The 22,817-nt window shown below is 37.4% G+C and overlaps 1 protein-coding gene and 1 pseudogene across 1 annotated transcript in view; one reads left to right on the plus strand and one right to left on the minus strand.

The window, feature by feature from the left end:
- Positions 1-8,828, minus strand: part of LOC114039999 — a 63,540-nt pseudogene extending 54,712 nt beyond the window's left edge.
- Positions 8,827-22,817, plus strand: part of SYNE1 (spectrin repeat containing nuclear envelope protein 1) — a 552,931-nt gene continuing 538,940 nt past the window's right edge. The window contains exons 1-3 of the mRNA XM_027857999.1: positions 8,827-8,838; positions 8,887-9,047; positions 9,149-9,375. Coding sequence (XP_027713800.1) covers positions 8,827-8,838; positions 8,887-9,047; positions 9,149-9,375 — 400 coding nt within the window. The remainder of the gene's footprint in view (positions 8,839-8,886; positions 9,048-9,148; positions 9,376-22,817) is intronic.

Raw genomic sequence — 22,817 nt, forward strand, 5'->3', positions numbered from 1 at the left:
AGAGCAGGGACTATCTTTCGCCTCTTTTTGCGTCCTCAACAATTAGTAATGTGCCTGGCACATATAAGGTACTTGATAGATAATAATAATAATCACTGATTAATCTTATAAGTTTTTGTTTTTGCAATTAATATTGTCAATTATTTTTATAGTTTTCCTAATATTGAACCAGCCCTGCATTCCTGGTATAAATCCAGCTTGGTCATAGTGTATAATCTTTGTGATATTTTTCTGGACTACCCTTGATAATATTTTAATTATACCAGTATTGGTCTATAGTTTACTTTTTTTTTTTAACTCTTCCTGGTTTAGGTAGCAATACTGTGATTGAATCTTAGAATGAATTTAGTAGGACTCCTTTTCCTATATTTTTTTCAAACAGTTTATATACTACTGGAATAAATTATTCTTTTTATGTTTGAATGAATTTGCTTATAAATCTATCTGGTCCTGAGATTTTTTTTTTCCTTTGGAAGTTTATGTATGACTTGCTCAATTTTTTTTTGTCTAAGATAGCTATATAAGTACTTTATTTCCCGTGCTATTTATCTATGCAATTTACATTTTTGTAAATATTTGTACACATTTCATTTAGATTTTGAGTATTGGAATAGAACTGGACAAAATCATTCCTATTAATTTCTTTTATTTCCTCTTTTGTTAGGAATTCACCTTTTTTCATTTTTGATACTGATCACTGACTTTCTTTTTTTGTCAAATTTTCTACTAAGCTCAGGTCTTTCATCAATAATACTTGGAATTCCTCTATTTTACTAAAGTTCTATTTTTTTCTCATGTAAGATAATTAGTCAGTTTTTTGGGGTAAGTTATTCTTGGTTGTCAACTTTAATGTTTGGCCTCCTGGAATATTATTTTTCAACCTATAAGTTCATTTATAGTGATGGCAGCTAAATCTTACATGATCTTGTCTGGCTCCTTGATACTTGAATTCTTTATTTCTGCTTACTTCTAGCATTATTTCCTTGATCTGAGGATATTGGATTTTAGCCATAATATTTCTGGGTGTTTTCATTTGGGTTCTCCCCCACCCCCTGGGAGGTGACTGGTGGTTGCTTTCAATTTCTGCTTTGCTCCTGGTTCTAACAGATCTGGAAAATTTCCTGATTTCTTGAAATATAATGTCTAAGATCTTTTTTTTGGTTGTAGCTTTCAGCTGTCCAATGATTCTTACATTATCTCTTCTCAATCTGTTTTTTTAGGTCACTTGTTTTCATAATATGTTACCTTGTATTTTCTTTTCTTTTAATCTTTTGACTTTGTTTTAATATTTCTTGGTGTCTTATGGAATAAAGCTTCTATTTGGTCAATTCTAATATTTAACGAAGTTGTGGTTTGGGGGGTTATATTTTTTTGTAAGGTTTTATACCCCTTGTTTTAAGGTGTTAATTTTTTTCCTTTATCTTTTTTACATAGCTCTCATTTCTGTTCCCACTTTTCCCCTACTCCTCTTATTTGGTTTTTAAGTGAATTTTTAAGTTATTTTTCACCTAACGCTTTATCTCTTCCATGACTTGTGGTTAGGCTTGTGTCCAAACTGCATTTTTCTTTGACACTTTGCTTATAGATGCTTTGGAGTCATTTTCTTCCTTTAAGTTTCTATGTCAGCTTCCCTGTTACCACATTAGCACTTTATGGTGTTATTTGTTTGTTCATCTATCCATTCTACTTCTTGGCTTTAGACTTTATGTTAGTGCTAGGTTCTACTCCTGTGGGGAGGGCAGAGAATATCTGGGCTGAGTTTCTATCTTCTTCAATCCTTCTACTGCTCTCTTGGAATATTGAGTGAATACAGCTAAGAAGGGGGACTTCCAAGATTTTGTTGTTTCCAAATTGATATGATCTAGAGTGAAGTCTGTTCACTGCCATCCTGGCAAGTTCCAGACACAGGTTTAGGTCCAATCAATACTTCTGTCAATATGTTCCTGCCTGGAAGTTTGAATAGAGTGCTGCTGGACTCAAGCACTATTAGCCCACTGGGCAACTCTACATGTTCTAATTATATGAACTGCAGGCTCTCCTTTGGCCTGCTATTCTCATCCTAGTCATTCCACGTCAGGCTACTCTGTTCCTGGGATCAGAGCTACGTAGCTACTATTTATTTTTCTCTCTGTACCTACATAAGCCTCATGACCATGACTGCCCCCCTTTGCCACTCCTAGGTACAGATCCCCTCCTTAGACTATCTTGAATCTATGACCTGGAACTGGGTAATGAGCAGCAGAGTTGCCAGATGGCACCATTCCTTTACCCTGTACTAGTTTAGGAGTCTCCGGGGACCTCTTCCTGGTCTAGTGCTTTCTGTCCTATTATCTAGTCTCAGCCCTCTTTCAGCCCTCCTTAGGTGATGGAATGCTCTGCATGGTGCTCAGGGCCAGACCCTGTCCCCAATGTCTGCAGACCTCCCTATGTATCTCCCTATGCAAATGGAGTAGGAAAAATAACTCACTGTCATTTTTTTTCTTGAATTCCTCATTCAAAAGTCCATCTTTTTAAAAGATCTTTATGGAGCAGGTGTGTGTTGGTGGAGGATGGGGGAAAGCTAAGTTACATTTCTTCCTGATACTCTTCCATCTTGACTCTTCTTCTACCAATCTTTATTTTCTACAAAGCCTTTGACTCAGTTGTTCTACACTAATGACATAAAATAGATTCAAGGAGAGTAAGAATGCTAGAATATTTGATGGCCCCATGGAAAACTGTTTTCTATTTAAAATATGCTACCAACACAATAATGTTAAAAACAATTTATATAAAATGTGACATCTTCCAAGTAGAGTAACACCATAACATTTTATTAACCACTTGATGTATAGGGATGACATCTAGTTGTATTGCTCCAGTGAAAAGCATATTAAACAGTTACTTCATTTTATGGAAACTTTCTTCAACAATATCAAAATATAATTTGAACTTTATAAATGTAAAATTCCTAAAGTTTGAGATGTTAAATCTGATAAAAGGAAAAAGCAGATTAATAGATATTTTCAGATGACATGATTTAACAGTTAAAAAAATTTACAAAAAATATTTTTAGGATAAATGCACCTCATAACACAAAGCAATTATAAACCTAATAACAAGTATTCCCCACTGCATCTATCAAATATTACTGAAAGTGGTTTATCTTTGGATAGAGTTTATGAAGCAGCAAAGACCCAAGAGTGGAATCAAAAGGGTGTTATTGGTCAACACACATGTGAATGAAACTGACATTATGTCAGCAAAAGAGTACTAACAAATGGCTAATACAGCCTGGTGTGGTAGCTCATTTCTGTAATCCCATCTACTGGGGAAGATGAAAGTGATGGATGACTTAAGTTTAGCTGGGGTGGGCTGATCCAATGGGGTGTCCAAACTAAATCTAGCATTGATTTTGCAAGCTTCTGGGAGCAGAGGGCTACCAGGCTGCCTAAGGAGGGGCAAACTGTGAAATGGAGTGGGTCAAAGTTCCTGTGCTAATTTTTATTGTGATTGTGTCTTTGAATGAGCCCTGCCTTCCAGCCTGGGTGTGATAGGGAGACCTAGTGTCAAAAAAAAAAAAAAAAAGAAGGAAGGAATGAAGGGAATGAGGAAGGAAGGAAGAAAAAATGAGAAAAAGAAAGAAAGAGAAAGAAAGAAAAGGATGAAGGAAGGAATGAAGGAAGAAATGGTTGAATCTGTTCATCAAAACAGAAATATTTATGATAGCAATCCAGGATTGAGTCATCTTCATCAGAAATTACAAAGAGAACCATAGACTCATTGATTGATGTAGATTTTGGAGTTAAGTGTAAACTGTACTGTGTATCACTACAGGCTACAAAAAAAAAAATTAGTACCTACTGGATAACTAGAATGGCAGGATCAGGTGGCTGGAATTTTACACTGGAAGCTCACTTTCTTTTATTAACAGATGACAAATCTCCATACTATAACTATAGACCCTAAAATAGAATTAAGAATACAATGAATAAACTATCCTGGAAATGAAACATTCTTATAGACAAAACTATTTCTCAAAACCACTCAAATATGACATTGATATGCAAAAATAATTTAAAATTAAATGTTACCATGCCAAGTACTCATAATCTCCAAACTATATGGGATGAAAAGCTTTCAAAATGTGGAAGCCCAGCAGAATAAATTAAAACCATGTGGAAACAGGACAAGGTTCATGTCATCTTGCCATCCTGTCTTATACTTGAGTTGCCCAGAAGATACTTTCAGTAAGTCTGCCAAAGATAAACTTACATCCCAATGCTCTTATCCAATTACATAAGGCATCCATTTTGTCTATCTGCACAATAGTCTCAGAATAATAAACACAAAATGATGATAGCAGGTCATTGACTTATTCCAGAATCATATCTGTCAATACCATACAGCAAAAGATGAGAGCAAAATGCATAACATAAAGAAGGTAATATTTTGACAGGTAGAGACAGAGAATAACAGAATTCTGAGAGGAGAGATCAGCATAAACAAAGTCACAGAGAAGGGATGTTCAGGGATCCTTTAGAGAAAGTTATTTAACCTTTCTGCCTAGTAGGATTCTTATCTATTTAAAATGAGAATATCTATGAAAAATAACTATAAAATACAGCAGTTTACAAATGCAAGATTACACGATCATGAAGTTAGAGTGAGAAGGAACCTTAGAAGTCATCTAGTTCCTTCTCTCTCTCTCTCTCTCTCTCCCTCCATCTCTCTTTCTCAACTAAAGCCCACAAGTTGAAGTGACTTGACCCAAGATCATAGGTAGTGAATGGCAGAGACAGGATTTCAACTTCCAACCACAAATCTAGCACACATTCCTCTGTAACCGTCTGTGACATACTAACAAATTAGGTGGGCTCTAATCCAAGCATCTCTTGAATGTTGTCAACCTTTGTGATCCACAGGTAACAGACAGTATGTAAAACAAATCAGAAAACACATATTTTCTAATCTAAGTTAAAAATTATTCTTTGTTCAATACTGCTGCCCTTGTGACTTCTTTGCCTCTGAAACCTACCTATCTAGCCTACCTGCCATGGCTGAATTCACTGAATTTAATCCTGAAGCAATATAGACCCTTGTACATTCTGAATCCCATGTGCATAGCTAGACTTTTCTGCTTCTGACTTCCTGGGCAGCCCTGTCTATTCCTGCTTGCATTCTAATGTGAACAAACTGTATTTCATCCTACTTGTTTTAGGACTGAAATTCCACTCCTAAGGGTTTCTCTACTGGAATAAGACATTTGAATCCAAAAGACTATAGTTCATATGTAGCATTACTTGTGAGATACATTGTTATCATTGTTAACCATTAATACAATAGTGTACATTAGTTTATCTGATTATTAAGTTAAAGCTCTAACAGAGGGAGATGAGGCGAAGGTACAGAGTGTGGCATGGAAATCTGGGTTCTCGAATGTTTTGCCAGTGGAGCAAAAACTCCATTAGGTTTTCATGCTATAGCCCTGCACACATGCTAGGTGAGGACTAATCTTGCTTCTTGGTGATGATTCTTTTTTTTTTTTACCATGGTAACCCACAAAGCAAATATACACACACATACATATATTCACACACACATATGTATATATACACACATATTTATAATGGCCCTCAGTTCTGTGTATTCCCCTGCTAAAAGTACAACAGTTATGGTAGAAGGGCAGAAAATGGGGTAGAAGGTATCAAGAATCACAGTTTTTGGATGATAAACAAATTTTTATTAACTATGGGTACTCTAAATGTGTATGGGGTAAGTAGGAAGTGCAGTGGATAGAGCACAGAGCCTGGTGTCAGGAAGATCTGAATTCAAATCCCACCTCAGATACTTACTAGCTGTTTGAACCTGGACAAGTCACCTAACCCCTATTTGCCTCAGTTCTCCATTTGTTAAATGGGGACACACTGGAGCAAGAAATGGCAAACCACTCCAATATCTTTGCCAAGAAAATCCCACAGACAAGTCCATGGGATCATGTGGAGTCAAACACAACTGAATGACTGAAAAAAAAATTCTAAATATGTGCTCTTACTCCCTTGGCCAATGGATTGACATATTGATGGAGCTGCTAAATCACTTCGGTCTTGACATTTTTGCTGTAAAGGAAAAAAGAACAAGGAAGTGGCTGCCAACCAGAAGGGAGTCTCACATGTATTCCTTGGAGAGGTGAAGAAAGGGGTTGACAAAGTAGGCTTTATTGTACAATCAAAGACAACAAGAAACATTATTTTGTGGTATGTTTGGTCATCAGGTATTGCATTAATGCAAGAAGGTTGCCATATACAACCAATGAGGAATTCTGAAGGACAAAATAAAAGATCCTATCAAAGAACTGTATAATTGGAAGAGAAAATTGGTTGGTCATGTATCAAGAGTAAGTGATCATCACAAGTGGACAGGCAGAGTGCTTCACTTTGCAAGAGCCTTAATCTTTACAAGATTAGGAAAAATTGAGAAAGGTCTCTAACACACTGGATGGACCCCCATAGAGAATTTAAGTGAAGGAATGGGTAATACTCTATAAGTTGGCATAGATGAGTTACAATTGGCATCATTGGCAGAACTTTACAAATCAATGAGATCACAGACCCATTTAAGTATTTTAGTGTGAATTTTGTTTTGTTGATGTGTAGTGTGAATGAGTTAGTCAAATTCTTTTCTGAGAACATATTTTGAGATAAGGGAATAAGGACACTGGATACATGAAGAAGAGTGTGAAAGTATCATTGAGTATCATGGTAAAGGGTATAGAAAAGTATAGGATGGGCACCAAATTCAAATTTTACATTTTACCTACCTCAAAACTTTTCCTAACATTGAGCATTTCAATTTGCAAATAGGAAATAAACTTTTGGCTTGGTTGATAAAAGACAGACTATTTGTAACCCATGTGTAAACCTTTCAGTAGGAGGATTGATCTTTGGGTTTGTCACAGTTGTTGGCAGGATTATTGCTTCCAGGTTTGGTTTGTAAACTATGATTTAGAGATTTACTTCAGCCATCCCTCACCACTGCCTCATTTTCATATCATCTTAAAGTCATAGAAAGTCAGGGCTTGAGGAAAGAACCTTGGTGATCATCTAATCTAAATCTCTCATTTTACAAATGAGGAAACTGAGACCCAGATAAGACAAGTGATTATTTAAGTCCCACAGCTCACCCTCAGTGCCACACCTGGGATCCAAATTCAGATTTTCTGACTTCAAGTTCAGGGTTCTTTCTTTGAGAGGATAGGCAGGCCTATGATTTCTAATGCATATATACTCTATGTAAGCAAGCTTCCTCTACCTAATCAAATCAGAAACTATTCTGTGGTTTTAGTTTTAGAGAGTGGTTTGGGGCAATTAATAGTTAAGACTTACCCAAGGTCACACAGGCAATTATATGCCCGACGCAGGTTTGGAATCGGGTTTTTCCTGATTCTAAAGCCAGTCTTCTTAGCACTACTCCATAAAATGTATTTTCTATTCCCTTAAAACACTATGCTTTCATCTCAAGTATATCAGCAAAGTGGGTCATTCTGTAGCATATTTGAAAACAGCAACATATTGAAAAATTAACCGAAGGATAACTAATGAGACAAAGGGCTTTGGAATGTGTCAGTTTAATTACTGACATGCAGCTTTTCACCTTCAGTTTTAGTGTTTACTCTTTGACCTGGGTCACAAAACAGATGGTTAAATTAGTGACTGCTAACTTCCATGAGGACAATCCGTGTGCACCCTTATTATGAAGCCAACTTAAATTGTTCAGGGGGTTGAGGGAGTGGTGCACTGAGGGGCCACCTCGTTGCCCCGGAATCCCTACAGGAGGCTTATATCGGAGGGGCTGAGCAGTTAGCACATCAGGCCAAATCAGATCTGAGAGCTCCCACAGCTGCGGTGTAGCAGAGGCAACATCTCCCACTGACATTTCCGCCCCGCCCTCAACCCCAGCAGGCAGGTCCGGAGTGGATGGGAGGGCGTAGGGGAGGGCGGAAGACCCACACCATTTAGGCTGCTTCCGAGAGACACCGCCAGGGTGCAGGCGAGGTTGTGTGTATTTCAGCTAAGGGAAAGCCCTTTGCGTAGCTGCCCTCCCTTGTCCCCGCCCCCAGCTCATCCAGGGGGCCGGTGCATCCTTTCGATAGCAGAGGCTAGCTAGGACGTCCAAGCTGAGCCAGCCGAAGAAGAGTGGGAAGGACAGGGGTTGGAGAGCGACCCTGGCCAGGGGCATTGGAGTTTTCCCTTGCCTCTTCTGGACCAAGAGCGCGAGAGGGAGGTGAGAAAGCAAGCTCAGGTTTGATGCTGGGGGGAGAGGACACTGGCCGGCAGGGCCCGCCAGGGGTCTGATTGCTAGAGGGAGGGAACGACACTCCGGCGCTGCTAGGTGCAGTAGTGAGTGTGCGTGCGTGTGTGTTGTGTGTACGCGCTTATGCGTATCTGTCTGCACGGATGGAGCTAGGGTGGGATTGTTGTAACCGGTAACCAGGGCGGCCAAGGCTTCGCGTCATCACCAGAGCTCTCGTAAAGAGAGAGGGAGAGAGGAAAGAAGGGAGGTAGTGGTGGTGGTGGAAAAGAGCAGGACTGAGAGGAGGGCACGAGCGCCAGGCACAGAGCGAGCTCTTGGGCATTTCCCGCAGAGCCTGGGAGAAGCAAGCCAAGGAGATTTTTCAACCGCTGCTCTTGGCAACGGTGGAACAAGACAAGCCAGCCGCCCTAGGAATAAGGTAAAAAGAGCAAAAACGAGCACACATCCCTGGCAAGTTTGCGCGTTGTACTCTAGGGTCCTGCCCAGTCGAGGTTAAGGGCGGCGGAAAAGAAGGGAGATTTTCTCCCTGCGATCATGTACCAGGAGGTTTCTGCGAATTTCTCCCTTTTTCTATATTGTCATTTCCGCCCATAGCACATCCTTAAGCTCATGTTTGGATGGTGCAGAAAGAAGCGAAAGCCCCCTTCTTCGCCCCCCCCCCCCGACCCCAACATTCCCTGTCATTGTGCGGGTGGCTGTTACTATCAGGTCGGAGCTCCAGGGCGTCAGACAGATTTTTGGAGCCTCCGCCTTCCGTGCTATTTTAGGAAAGGTTGGGGAAGGGGAAATAGGTAGCAAAGCAAGAATTGTGTGCGGTGTTGGACCCATCGCATTCCCCTCCCTGTCACCGGATCAGTGCGCTAGCGCTGGCTGCACTAGAGGGCAAAATAACTTTCAGCCAACCTAGTGGAAGACTCGTTTTCCGAGTCAGATTTTACATCACTGCCCAGGGTATGGGGTGGAATGGCGATTCAGAGAGGGTTGGTGCACTCACTGCAATGGACTGTCAAATAACGCAAAGGCAGCAGAAAACAGCAGCCAGGGAAGGCAGAGAACCGGAGGAAAAGCTGTCCTATGGACTAGGTTGGTGTAATAGGGTTTTCATAGGATGTGATAGACTCAGGCCCTCTTTTGTAGGTAATTTGGGCAGGCTTTCCAGGGGTAGCACCTATAGGCCAGTCTTGCCATACTGGCATTTTTAAATATAATGTTTTATCAGATTGAGCTGGTTAGTTTTTCTTTTTCTGAGACTGTCCTAAAGCAGTTCCAAAAATTGGGGGAGAAATGTTTCCCCTCCCTTTGAAAATATCAGTGCTCACCTAATTTTGTTGCTAGATTTTAGTAGCATTTTCACAGGAAGGTCAAATCACACCAAGACATAGTGTAATGATAGGCAGTGAAACAAGGGTCTGAAATATGCAGAAAAGCTATGTTATATGTGAGTTAGATGTGAGATTCTTGGGGGCTCTTTGAGAGAAATACATGGGATTTATTGCTTAGGATGTCTTGACACCCAAGGAACAGCATGCTTTAAATTCCCCTCTTCTTCGCCACCTGTTCACTGCTTTGAGGTAGATTTAGAACTAATGCTAACTTAAACTATGTAAACTTAAAATATGTTCATGTTAAAGGGCAGGAGCCATTTTCAGGATGTTCTAGGTAGTACTGCTACTATTCTTTAAAACTTTTACCCCCTGGGCTATGGCATTCACCTCACTTTTATCCTTCCCAAATAATAATTTTCACAAAATGAGTTACCCCTGTTCACCATTTTCTCTCTTATATATTCTTCTGTACTTGGTTCTCAATGTACTTTTCTGCAGAGAAAGAAAAAAAAAAGATACAGAGTTGCCTTAAGCTTAGAAACCTTTGAAAAATGCTTGCCACAATAGTGCCTAGTATAGCCTTCAATCTGATGATCATTTGCCAGACAGCTTCTTGGAATGGAAATGGGGCTATAACTGGAAGAGGATGTGTAAGAAATACATAAGTGGGCAAAGACATTCCATTTTTCTTCCACTCCAGTTTTACCTATGGTTGACCCCACCCTACAGACCCATGGTATATGGCAAGCACATATGACATGGGATCTAATGAAATTCTGACTACCTTTCTTCTTTTTCCTTTTTTTTTTTTCCTACTGCGGACTTTCATTTGGTGTAGACTAATAAGATCTAAAACATGAGGTTTATTTGGGTTTTTGTTTGTTTTTAGTTCTTAGGTGTGTTTATTACTTTAAAAAAAATGCACTCCTGATAAGTATATGAGAGAAAGGTAGCTGATAATCTTTTTTATTGGACGACTGTTAATCCTCTTGATCAAACTGAATCATGACCTAAATTTCTTTTTACACTAATCAACTGAGTACTCTGTCTTTTGGTTAGAGGACATGTACATCAGATGTTCATTATGCATTCATCTTCCTGCTGAGTAGGGACAGAATTCAGAACACTTCCACCCACCCCTTGGGTACCCAGCACAATTTTTTTTGTAATGATGATGCAGGAGCTGAATATCCAAATACTTTGCTCCTCCTCTTCTTCCTCCCTTCTGTATGCATTTGGCTATGTTACAGGTTGCTAATTCCATCCTTTACCAGTGGGTGTATAGGAAAAAAAAAGAAGTAAAACTCAAATCAAATATTTTTTTTTTACATTTATGAATCCCAACAGACCTTAATGAGTAAAGAAATTGAAATTATTGCTTAAATTTTTAGATGAAAAATTAGCAGATTTCATTACCTATTCTATTAATGAATAACATTTGTATAGTTTATATAGAGTTGTATTGATCTTTAAAGCTTATTGCTGTTTTCTGACCTGAATCTTTACCTAGTAAGTGCACATTGGTTTACCTGTCTTTGGTTAGAAGTGAGTCAACCCATCTCTCTCTGCTGTATGGCCTGAAGTACTCGGCTGTTGCTTCCTGGGTCTTAATACCTTAGTTTTTTTTATTGTTTGAAGTTACACTTCAAAGTGTCTTAATCATTTGGCAGCTAGGAGATTAATGCCCATGCTAAGAAGCAAAGAAGGGAAAACTTATTGCACTGTTGAAGCAGACGATGGAGCTTGAGGATCCTCTGGGATTAAAAAATTGGTGGAAAAAATTATCTTAAATCCCTCTCTCCTACTTGTTAGGTGTTCATCCCTATTACCAGAACTTGGAAGAACCAGCATTTGGTAATCAGTTCACTCATGGTATAGTGAAAAAAGGAATACGTTTAGAACTTCTGGTTCTCCAATTCATCACCTGTGATCTTACACAAATCACTTCCATCAATAAGCATTTATTAAACTCCTACTATGTGCTAGACACTATGATAGACACTAGGAATATAAAGACGAATGTTAAATAATCACTCAAGGAACTTACATTCTAATGTTGGATTTACATATACAGGCATATACAAAACTTATACTAAGTAGCTATGAGGTAACCTTGGGGAAGATGGCACTAGCAAATAGGGCAGGGAGAGGGCACCAGGAAAGGCCCACTATAGAAAGTGATCTTTAAGTTGAGTCATGAAGGAAGCCAGGGGTTCTAAGAGATGGAGAGGAGAGGGGAGAGCACTCTGGGCTAGTTAGATAGCCAGTGCAGTGGCAATGGGTTGTGAATAGGGGATGGAATCTTAGAGGTGAGGAAAGGCAAAAAGGCTGGATTGTAGAGTGTTTAGAGGGAAAGAGTGTTTAATAAGCCCTGAAGAGTAGGATGGGACCAGGATGTGAAGAGATTTACTTGCCAAACAGTAGAATTTTTATTTGATGCTACAAATATTTGAGACATGCGATAGAAGAGATTCTTCTTCATGCAGGGTGAGAATAGCAGGCTTTTGATAGGTAGATAGTCATGAGGATTTATTGATGTGTGTGGGAGGGGAGGATGACTCAGACCATCACTGTAAGAAAATCACTTTTGCCATTGTGTACAAAAAGAATTGTTGCATAGGGACATGAGGGAGAGAGACTAAGTAGGAGGCTATTGCAATAGTTAAAGAGTGAGGCTATAAGGGCCTAAACTGAGGTGGTGCCTGTGTGAGTGGAAAGAGGACCTATTGGAGCAATGTTGAGGAGATAAAACTTGTAAGATAAGACAATGGATTGGATATGTGAGTTGAGGGAGAGTGAGAAGTTGAGGTTGTGAACTTCTGTGACTAAAAAGATGATAGGTGTCCTCAAGCTCAATAGGGAAGTTCTCAAGGCCTTGGCTTTCTTCTTAATAAAATGAGGAAGTTGTATTGTATAACCTTTGGATCATAGGATTTAGAGCAGCTCTAACATGCTGTGATTCTGAATAAATGGACACATTTTGAACAAGCTATAGCTCTAAAGATGAATAAAATTCATCCCAAAGTAGGATAAATGTTTTTGTTCAATGTTTAAAAAATTAATTTTGCCATATAAATACTTTGATTCTTGAAATATATTGACAAATCCATAAGGACCTTTCATCTTGGTGTGGCAGAAGCAAAAGGGAGGTGTTGTAAGATAATTACCATCCCTAAGTGTTAACAGCAGACTGGTTTTCTTTTCTTTTACAGAACAATCCTTTTATGAAGGGGATTTGTTCTATGAAGTTTGGATTCCTTCAAAGGACCACACCTGAGGACCTAGAGGGCCACATGTGGCTTTAAGGCCACAAATTCTCCACCCCTTCGTAGAAAATTGAAAATTCATTTGCGTGTCTTCAGAATAGATTCATGTCTCGGTCCTTGTTATTCCACATCCCAGTCTTCATTTTGTGGGACAGGTGTAAAATGAGGATTTTGTTGTTGAGTCATTTCAGTCAAGTCAGACTTTTCATGACTCCTTTTGGTTTTTTCTTGACAAAGATAGAATGGTTTACCATTTCCTTCTCCAGTGGATTAAAAACAAGCAGAGCTTAAGTGACTTCTTCAGGGTCACACAGCTAGTAAGTGTCTGAGGCTGGATTTGAACTCGGGTCTTCCTGATTCTAGGCCCAGCTCTCTATCCATTGAGCCACCTAGCTTCCTCCAAATTAGAGATCTATCCAAGAGAAATAAGCTAACTCCAAAGGTAATAGGTTCTTCCTCTCTAAAGATCTTTAAGCAAATATGTGGTAGAAAAGGTTCTTCTTCATGTATGGGTTGGAATAGCTGGCTTTTGAGGTCTCTCCCAACTCTCTTGCAAACTGTGAACAGATGCCTTTTGATGAAGAAGATTATGGGTATTTTTTCTTTCTATTAATTTTCTTATGTCATCTCCCCAGTTCTCTAACTTATCTCCTTTACTAGCTCCTTCTGTTCCCTTCACACATTAAAAATGAGAGTCCAATTCAGCTTAGTTCAGTTACATTCATTAGTATTTCCATGACACATTATGTGCTCAGCATCATGTAGGGTGCTATGAGGGCACAATTCTTCCATATTTTGCTTGATTTGTGAGCGCAGTGATATGGACGCACCCTGACCTGGTACATATTACCACCCATTCTACCTTTTCATTCTTATGCAAGTCTTGTCCCTATTATAAATCCGTCCTAGAACAACCACCCAACACACTAGAGGCCTTTGTCTGGAAGTCTTTTAGTGTATTACATGAAGACATTTGAGCATAGAGGCTACCCAATTGTTATCATGCCTCCTTTTCATGCAGTGACTGGCTCACCTCGTTTTCTAGGTATACACGACTTTTATGATATCATTTGCCCTACATCTGACATCCAAGTCATCATTGATAATGTGCTATAATCTACTTACACCTATCATGTCTCTTTCCATTGTCTTTTGGGTCATTTCCAATTTCCATTCTTTTGATACTGTGGTATCCCACCATTCATCACTGAGAAATATTACTGTATAAAAGATGAACTTGTATGACAAAGAGACGCTTGAGATTGTCAAGAACATCATGTAATTTACCTAATAATAATAACACCATAACAATAAATTTTAGGGGGTATTTATATAGCATTTTATGGCTTTGCAAAGTGGCCTGAAGAACCTGCCATGTTGACTGGACTAGTTTTTCCTGAAAATGGAGGGAAGCTGTCCCTAAGACTTGATTAGTCTAGCAGATTGAGGCCTGAGCTGTTGATGTGCCTTTCTGATTACTAAGGGAATTAAAAGGTCAGCCCATGGAGAATCAATGCCTTTCAGACTTGACAGATGTTTCTCTGCTGTGTGTGTCAACACACCTTCTGACCAGATGTATTTCCATATGGAGTCAAGGCAGGAAGTTGTGTCTATTTGGACAAGCTGTGTATCCTTTTCTAGACCATGGCAAAGTAAATTTCTTTTTGTTAACTGTCTATGACAGATACTCTATGAGAATCTCATTTTGTTTCAGTCCCACATTTCAACCACTGGATTGGCCTGAGTTAGTCTGGGCCCACATTATCAAGGATTATAGGTTTAGATGTTCATGTCCAAAGATTTTATTCTTCTCTCTGAGCAGAGATTTCCATTGTCATATGAAAATCAAATGGTCTCTAGGTCTTGTGTCTTTATAGCTAAGACTTATGTGATGATTTCATCATACTCTACCCATGAGATATGTTGATGGACTGATTCTAGTATTCATATACACAGGTTTCTTAAGTCATAGACATCTCACATTATGTTTAAATGCTAAAGGCATATTATATCATAGGGATCATAGCTTGATAGCTGGATGGGACAGATGAAGAAACTGAAATCCAGGGAAGTTAAGTGACTTTCTAAATGTCTCATAGGTAGTATAAGCTATCAGAGGCAGGATAGGCCTTCTGATTTCAGAGTCGATGCTTTTTCCACTGTATCACTTGGCCAGGTAAGCAAGACCTGTCTTAGTTCTATAATTCTGTATTGATCTTTCAATGAGAAAAAAATGGATTTTAAAAGATGTCCCTCATGGGCAGAGAAAGGATATCTAAGTAAATGGTCTAATGTTTTTCTGCTTTGAAAATGTAAAACTTCTGGTCCCATCAGTCAACCTTAATCGTGTGTCTATTCATCTCCTAGATTTGGCGGGAAAAGAATTGGCAGAACATACTGATGGATTAGGAGAAGGGAAGGAGTAAAAAAAAAATCTAAGGTTCTTGGCTGAGAACTGTAAAAAGTATTTCTCTTATGGACTGTATGGCTTATATCATGTCAGAAATCACTAATCAAATCATACGTTGTGCCAAAGAGAAAAGTCCGACAAAAGTTGTATCTTCGGTACTATATGTTTCTTAGTGTCTACATCAACATCAGCTATGTCCCACTCCCTTCATTAGTAACTAAAGAATTATTCTCCCACCAGCTTAATAGAAAATCTATTAAGACAATATTTTCCAAGTTGATGTGGTCACAGAACACTTAGGGGCTTGAGTTATAATGACAGAACCCATATATGCTTGTCTGGGGATTCTGAGGGGGTGGGAATGCTTGTATATACAACTACATGTATATTATTGTATTGTATAATACTACTGTATTAGATCACATACCATGGTGATCCAGGATGGAAAGAAAATTTGTTATTGCTATAGAGCCATCCTAAGAATACTTTAGACTATGATTCTTAACCTTGTTCTCCTCAATTTTGGGTTTAAAAGAAAGAGATACCCTACTCTGGGAGAAACTAACACATCTTCATTGCTGGCTTAAGCTAAATTTTTATTAGTGAGATGTCTAGATGTACCAGGTACACTCATTTTCAGATTTCATCCTTAAATTTCTGTGTTTAGTGGCTTTTACATACTTTGTATTATTAGTGACTTCTACTGCACTGAGCAAAGACTGTGTTTGGCCACCATTATTACTCTTGATGAACTTTCCTGACTCAAAGGAAAACTTTTTACATGGAAGTTCATTAGCAAGATACAAAGCAAAATGCATGTGACATCTGGAGGGAAACCTGTAAGCAACAAAGGGGTTAAGGATGCTGTATGGAGAAGGTTGTATATCAGTTAAGTTTTAGGAAATGGAGAGTTAAATGGCTGAAAAAAAGAGGTTAAGATTATACTCTGACAATATAATGAAGAGAGAAAGCATTTTTAAAGTTTATATATATATATATAATATATGTGTGTATGTATGTGTGTATATATATACACATATGTATGTATATATTATATATACGTATATACATACACACATGCTCACACACACACTGTGTATACACTGTGTGTGTTTCCTTACTGCAAACTTGTAAGGTAGGCAGTGCCAGTTGTTTCCATTTTTACAGATAATAAAACTGAGGCATAGAGGTATGAAGTTGCTTACTTATAGCCTCACAGCTAGTGAGTCAAAGTTGGGATCTAAGCTCAGGTTTCTTGATTTCTGGTCATTCACTCTCATATGTGCAAGGCAGACCAAGATACTTCAGATTATAAAGAGTTGGAGAAATATTAAGAGTTATAAGAATATTTACTTTACTTGATAAAGAACACATTTTCTTTTTTTTCATATCAACCCTTATGAATGTTAAACATAAAGGCTAAAGTAAAAGAGTTGTTTCTCTTTTAGCTTTCAAATATCTACAGTGGGTTTAAAAATACCAAAATAGCATGCCAAACAACAATACTCCCCATGACATTATGTTTGCATGAGGAAGAACATGAAGAGTAAGGCAAGAGAAGTGTTTGTGAGCTAGATTTATAGCTGTTCATTTTTATAATAGTTCAAATAATGATCATTTGGTAGAGTTTCTGTATCAATTGCATTCAACTACAATATGCTCTCTTGAATATTGAACGTGTGTATTTATGTCTTTAAATTTTATAATAGTTATTTTTGCATCATTTTTAATATACAAAGGCCCATTTGAATTGTTTCTAAAACCTGTCTTTTCCCCACGACAGGGTAATTCAGAGAAGAACTTCTGAAAAGAAATGACTTAAACCTTGATAGGGCAGTCTTCTAATCAGCTGCTGCCCAGGAACGGATCCATTTATGGCCTCTCAGAAAAGAATGTCTAGATGGGAGTAGCATAGAATCTCCAGTTGTCAAGATTTGTGGTTTCCAGGGAGGATTCTCTTGCTGGAAGGTGCCTACAGAGAAACATCATGGCCACTTCCTCAAGAATGCTATCAAGATCTCCTCGTGACATTGCCAATGTGATGCAAAGACTCCAAGGTAAGTGCCAAATATCTCAGAAGCCAAGTCTGTTTTGATTTACTGACATCTGGATACAGACATTTATTTCTCCTGCTTAAAAATATGTATGTATTTGTTTTCTCTTTTGTGAAATTGTAAAAACAGGTTGTAGGAGAATGTTTTAGAAATTTCTAGTAATAAAGATATCAGATGTGTTTGTGATGACTTTTAAAAATCAATACAGGCCATTTTTTCAGCTGGCTTCCTTTTATTTAGCAAGTATTGTGCCTACCCTAATACCAGAATGAGATAGACCCTGTTTGTGTTTTTCTTGTGCAAGAAATGTATGTGCTTCAGTCTTTATTAGAGAGATTTTAATGTGAATTCATATCCTTCAGGCAAGCACCCTGGGTTATAGCTGTATAATGACACCTCTGTCCTTCAGAGACTGAGAGAAGCAGAACTGTAAGAATAGGCCAGTAAAAAGCAATGTGAATGATGAGTGATATTAGTTCACTAGGAGCTGGTGTCATATAAATAATGTTTGTGAGTGAGTCAGCTTAGCATAATACTATCCTAGATGATATGAGGATTGCTCATTATCTGCTTTTGCTTATATATTACTTCAGGGGAAAAACAAACAAACAAACAAACAACAGCAGAAATGCTGGCTTATTGCCAAAAATGTATCAAGTATACATTTATACCTATGGGGGTATGAAAGTTTGATGTCTCCTTTGTTACTGGTTTCTAAATCTAGAAATCATTGCTATTCAGGGTCATTTTAGGGAAGGTGATGTTCTGCCTGGCCCAGATATTAAGAATATTATGTTCAGATGGGGTAAAAAATGATATCATTGTTTTCTTTTGAAAAGAGCTTAGGAATTTCAGATAAATTGGTCTTTTGACTCCTTGTACTACAAACTACTAGATAAATTATTAAATTACTAGATTCATTGGGGGCAGCTAGGACGTGCAATGGATAGAGTGTCCAGGCTGGATTCAGGAAGATCTGAGTTAAAATACAGCCTCAGACATTTATTAGCTGTGTGACCCTAGGCAAGTCACTTCACCACTGTTTGTCTCAGTTTCCTCATAAAATGGGGAGAGTAATAGTACCTACCTCTCACGGTTTTTATGAAGCTCAAAGGAGATAACAATTGTAAAGCACTTAGCACAGTGCCTGGCACATAGTAAGTGCTATATAAATGTTAGCATTGTTATTATTGGGTAGCTAGGTAGCACAGTGAATAGAGTGCTGGGTCTGGAGTCAGGAAGACCTGAGTTCAAATCCAGCCTCAGATGCTTACTAACTGTGTGCCTCTGGGCAAATCACTTAAGTCTGCTTGCCTCAGCTTCCTCATCTGTAAAATGAGCAGGAGAAGGAAATGGCAAACCACTCCAGTATCTTTGCCCAGAAAACCCCAAATGGGGTCACAAAGAATCTGAAACAATTGAACAGGTGTCATTATTGTTATTATGCTTGTTGTTGTTGTTGTTGTTAATCATCACGACAGTTGATTGATAGTTATCTCTGGTGGTAGGCATTGCAATTGTTTCCAATTGTCTGGGCAACTTTAACTTTCAAAAGACTGGAATTCACACCTAAGCTCATGTAGAAGTCTGTATGAGGTGAGGAGGTAGTGTTATATAGTGGAGAGAGCACTAGATCTGAAAGAAGAAAGCCTAGGTTTGATTCTCATTTCCAATATTTAGGAGCCAAGTCTCTCATCCTCTCCATATCTTAGTTTCCTTACTTTTAAAATGGAGATAAAATACTTTCCAATTCTCATAGAGTTGTTTTGAAGGGAATTTGTAAACCGAAAACTGTATAAATATGAATTATTATTAAGTGAGAGTATTGTCCGAATACTCTATTGAAGTAGTTTTCAAAGGTTATGCTATTTGCATGCTAAAATACTAGCAAGTTTTATTCAAAGTGCCACACAATTTTGAATGTTATGTTATTGCCTATTATACATATGCATGAATCTCAAATTATCTCAAACCTTGAACTCATAGAGAACTCAATCAAAATGGCTGTTCTTATTGAAGGGAAACTGCACATATATGATTCCTAAAATTAATATCCCTAAGAATAAATTAATGTATCATTTAATCAATTATTTATCTGTATTATTCTTATCAATTAGTTACTACATTATAATATATTATTAATTATTATTAATTAATAATCTTATTTTAAAGATCTAATGAATTCCTAAGATTAAAGAGGATTTTTAGAGCTGGAAAAGGCATCTAGTTACACTAGCTCATTTGACAAATGAAAATAGTTTGATGCCAAACAATGCTAGAAATGAATATGGAAATGGAATTAAAAACAAGAGAGGAACAACAGTGGTAAATGTTGATAGTATCAATGCAAGTCTGGTCCAGTGAAGGTTGGGTACAATTTACTAATGTTTATTTAAATGCTCACTCATTTCCCTTTTATCTATGTGCATTATTATTATTATTTTTCTTCAGTGCATAGGTGATGGTAATTCAAAACAGATGAGGGCTATTGAGACTGAAAATATTGGTGAGCAGTGAGGAGGAATGTATCTGAAGTGGTTCAAACCATGTCCTATCTGTTAAAAATTATCATTGCTTCTGGCCCTAAGGTAAAATGATAATACTTATTCAACTACATATGAAGGCACTATATTTATTCTGCTTACACATATCATTTATAATATTGTACTATATAAATTCATGGTATTTTACTCTGTCAGGTTGGAGAACACAGTGACTTCACTTGAGAATGTCCTCCCTTTTTAAGCATAAGATGCATTTATAACATGCAAAAAAAGAATTTAGAGTAAAATTTTAAAAAGAATCCATACAGTTGAAGGAAAACAAATAATTCTTGGTGCCGGTCCCATAGAATTAAACCCCAACCTTGATGATCTACCTCCTACACAGATTAATGATAGACACAAATATCTTTTGAAGACACCATTTTACTAGGTGTAAGCCTGTAAAAAAGTCCAGCAAAGTGAAATGGATAATTGCTGTAATTATTCAGATAAGTCAAATAAAATTATTGAGGACAAATCAGATTCTTCTCTTCTGAGAAGTCTAGTGTGAGAGTTGATAATAATCAAACCCATCAGTTCTCTATTGGTATATAAGTCTTAGAGAGAAGGCTTTTTTGTTTTGCTTTGTTTTACTTTTCAATCTCAATGATCACTTTATACAACAGGACCTGTGAGTTACTAATGAAGAAAACAGCTTTGTCTAATGTAAGTTAGCCTTTCTGTCACTCACTTGGTTATATTCATTGCTATTGAGTTTGGATATTTCTGTTTAAACTCTGTTTCTAGCGCTAAGAAGTAAAAAAAAATACATCCATTTAGCATCATGATTTAGCTTCTGCAGCAGAAGTGGTTCAATATTTCACCTTTGCCAAGATTTGTTGTAGTTTGAACATAATCTTTGGGACTGGAATCCTGAATTATGGATGAGCATTCAGTCTGCAGTGCAGATTCTCATTAGTCCTTAGGAAGAATGAGTGTCTCAGTCACCCAAGTCAATTATAATCTCTCTATAAAAGCACAGAGATGGAAAACAGGCTTATATAATAATACCTAGACTTCAGCTGCATCTAACTAGGATATGAGCTCTGACTATGAAGTAATAAAATAGGTTCCTCTGGTGAGGCTTGTACAATCAACTTTATTGATAGCCCCTGTTAGTGTCTTTTCTTCCCTGTTATGTTCTAAGCTTCTTGATGGTAGGGACCATGTCTTTGAGTCTCCCATACTTCACCTGTTAGTCACTCAATTAATGGTAGTTGATATATTTTTAGGAATTTTAGTCAATTTCTTTACTTGAAGTCAATTGTCTAAACTTCTTAGGACTTTATAAATTAGTGAACCATTACTGGTTAATTTAAAACTAATACAAGTAAGTGTCTGGAAGTAAATGGTATAATACCATAAACAATTCACAATTACAAGTTGTAATTCATATTGGGGTTGAGTGTAATAGAGAAGAGTTGTCAACTAGAATATTATGAAGTCCATGTTGGTAATTGCAACGTTGATCATGTACCATTTCCCCCAGAGCATGACCCTTAGGAAAACTAAAAGAAGAAACAATGTTTTCTTTTTTTTTTCCACAAGATCAGAGGGTTTTTTTATTTATCCTTGATGATACGTCAATAGCCTTTTGATAATTTTTGATGAGCCAGCCATCTTAAAGTGCTATTGGTTATAAGACAATTTTCCCCCTAGGAATTCATTATTCTATGAAAATGAACCACAGATTGGCTAGTCAAGATTGAAAGCAAAATAGAATAAATATTTTAGAATTTTCAGTGATTTGTTTGGATTTTATTTTCTTCTGGACACATCATAGGAGAGGAAAGTTTGCCATCTTATGAGAATTGCATCCTTACAGCCACATAAGAGATCAAGAATTTGACCTCATCTCTCCAACTTTCTGGCTACTTCTTAATGGACCATAAAATGATATTGAATAATCCATGTATTGTATCTACAATGAAATTTCCATTTTCTTTGGTAGCTCTTGCTCTGTTGGCCAAGAATCTGTTGTTTGGTAATTTCTCTGTTAAAATGAGATAAAGAATTTGGTTTAAAACCATTACTATTTCTTGCAACTCTATGTAGAACTCTATTAGTCATAATTCCTGAATTAGAGAAATTGCAATAACATTAGGCAGGCCAAAAAGAGAGGGAAAAGAAGACAACCAGTGTAGGAGAAAGTGGAATCATTATGACTGATTTGTCTCTCTTACTTGGGTGTGTTTCTAAAGCAATGCATTTCAGCTTATTATAGAGTCTGCCTCTTACCTACCCACCTCTACTGAAGTGTACTTTTTAATGGTTGTTGTCTTAACCCTTTATGCATGTTTCCCCCCATGCCAACTTCTGCACTATTTTATTTTCTTAATAGGCTATTATTACATCTATATCCCATCTTAAACATTCTGTAAGCTGGCCTGCTATTGTCAAGTAGATCCATTTAAAGTATTGCTTCAGTTTTTGATACCTCTATGCTCAAAATCTAGTGGTTCCTGAATAAAATCCAAACTGTTTACCTTGGCATGCAAGGCTTTTTGTTGCCTAATCCCAACATCTTTCCCTGCATGTACGGTTTGTGTCAGTTAAACTGAATATTTCCTTAAATCTTACTTTAACATTCTTGTCTCTGCACCTTTATTCAGGTAATGCTTTCTACCTGAAATTCCTTCTTGGACATGTTTACTTAACAAAACTCTACCCTTTCCTAAATTTATACAGCATTTTGTTTATACTGCTTCTAAAACAGTTTTGTGTAGTGTTTTGTTTTGATTTGTATACATATATCACCCCCTACTAGAATTTAAACTCTTTGAAGAAAAAATTATATCTTATTCATTTCTGTATTCCCAAGAGCACCTGACTCCATACCTTGTACATACTAAGTATAAGATAATATTTTATTAATTACTTCATTAATATAAAAATCATGCATTTCATGTTAATTTATCTGTTCAATT

Source organism: Vombatus ursinus, unplaced genomic scaffold (assembly GCF_900497805.2).
Source record: "Vombatus ursinus unplaced genomic scaffold, bare-nosed wombat genome assembly UNPS02012602.1, whole genome shotgun sequence".
NCBI classification, from domain to species: domain Eukaryota; kingdom Metazoa; phylum Chordata; class Mammalia; order Diprotodontia; family Vombatidae; genus Vombatus; species Vombatus ursinus.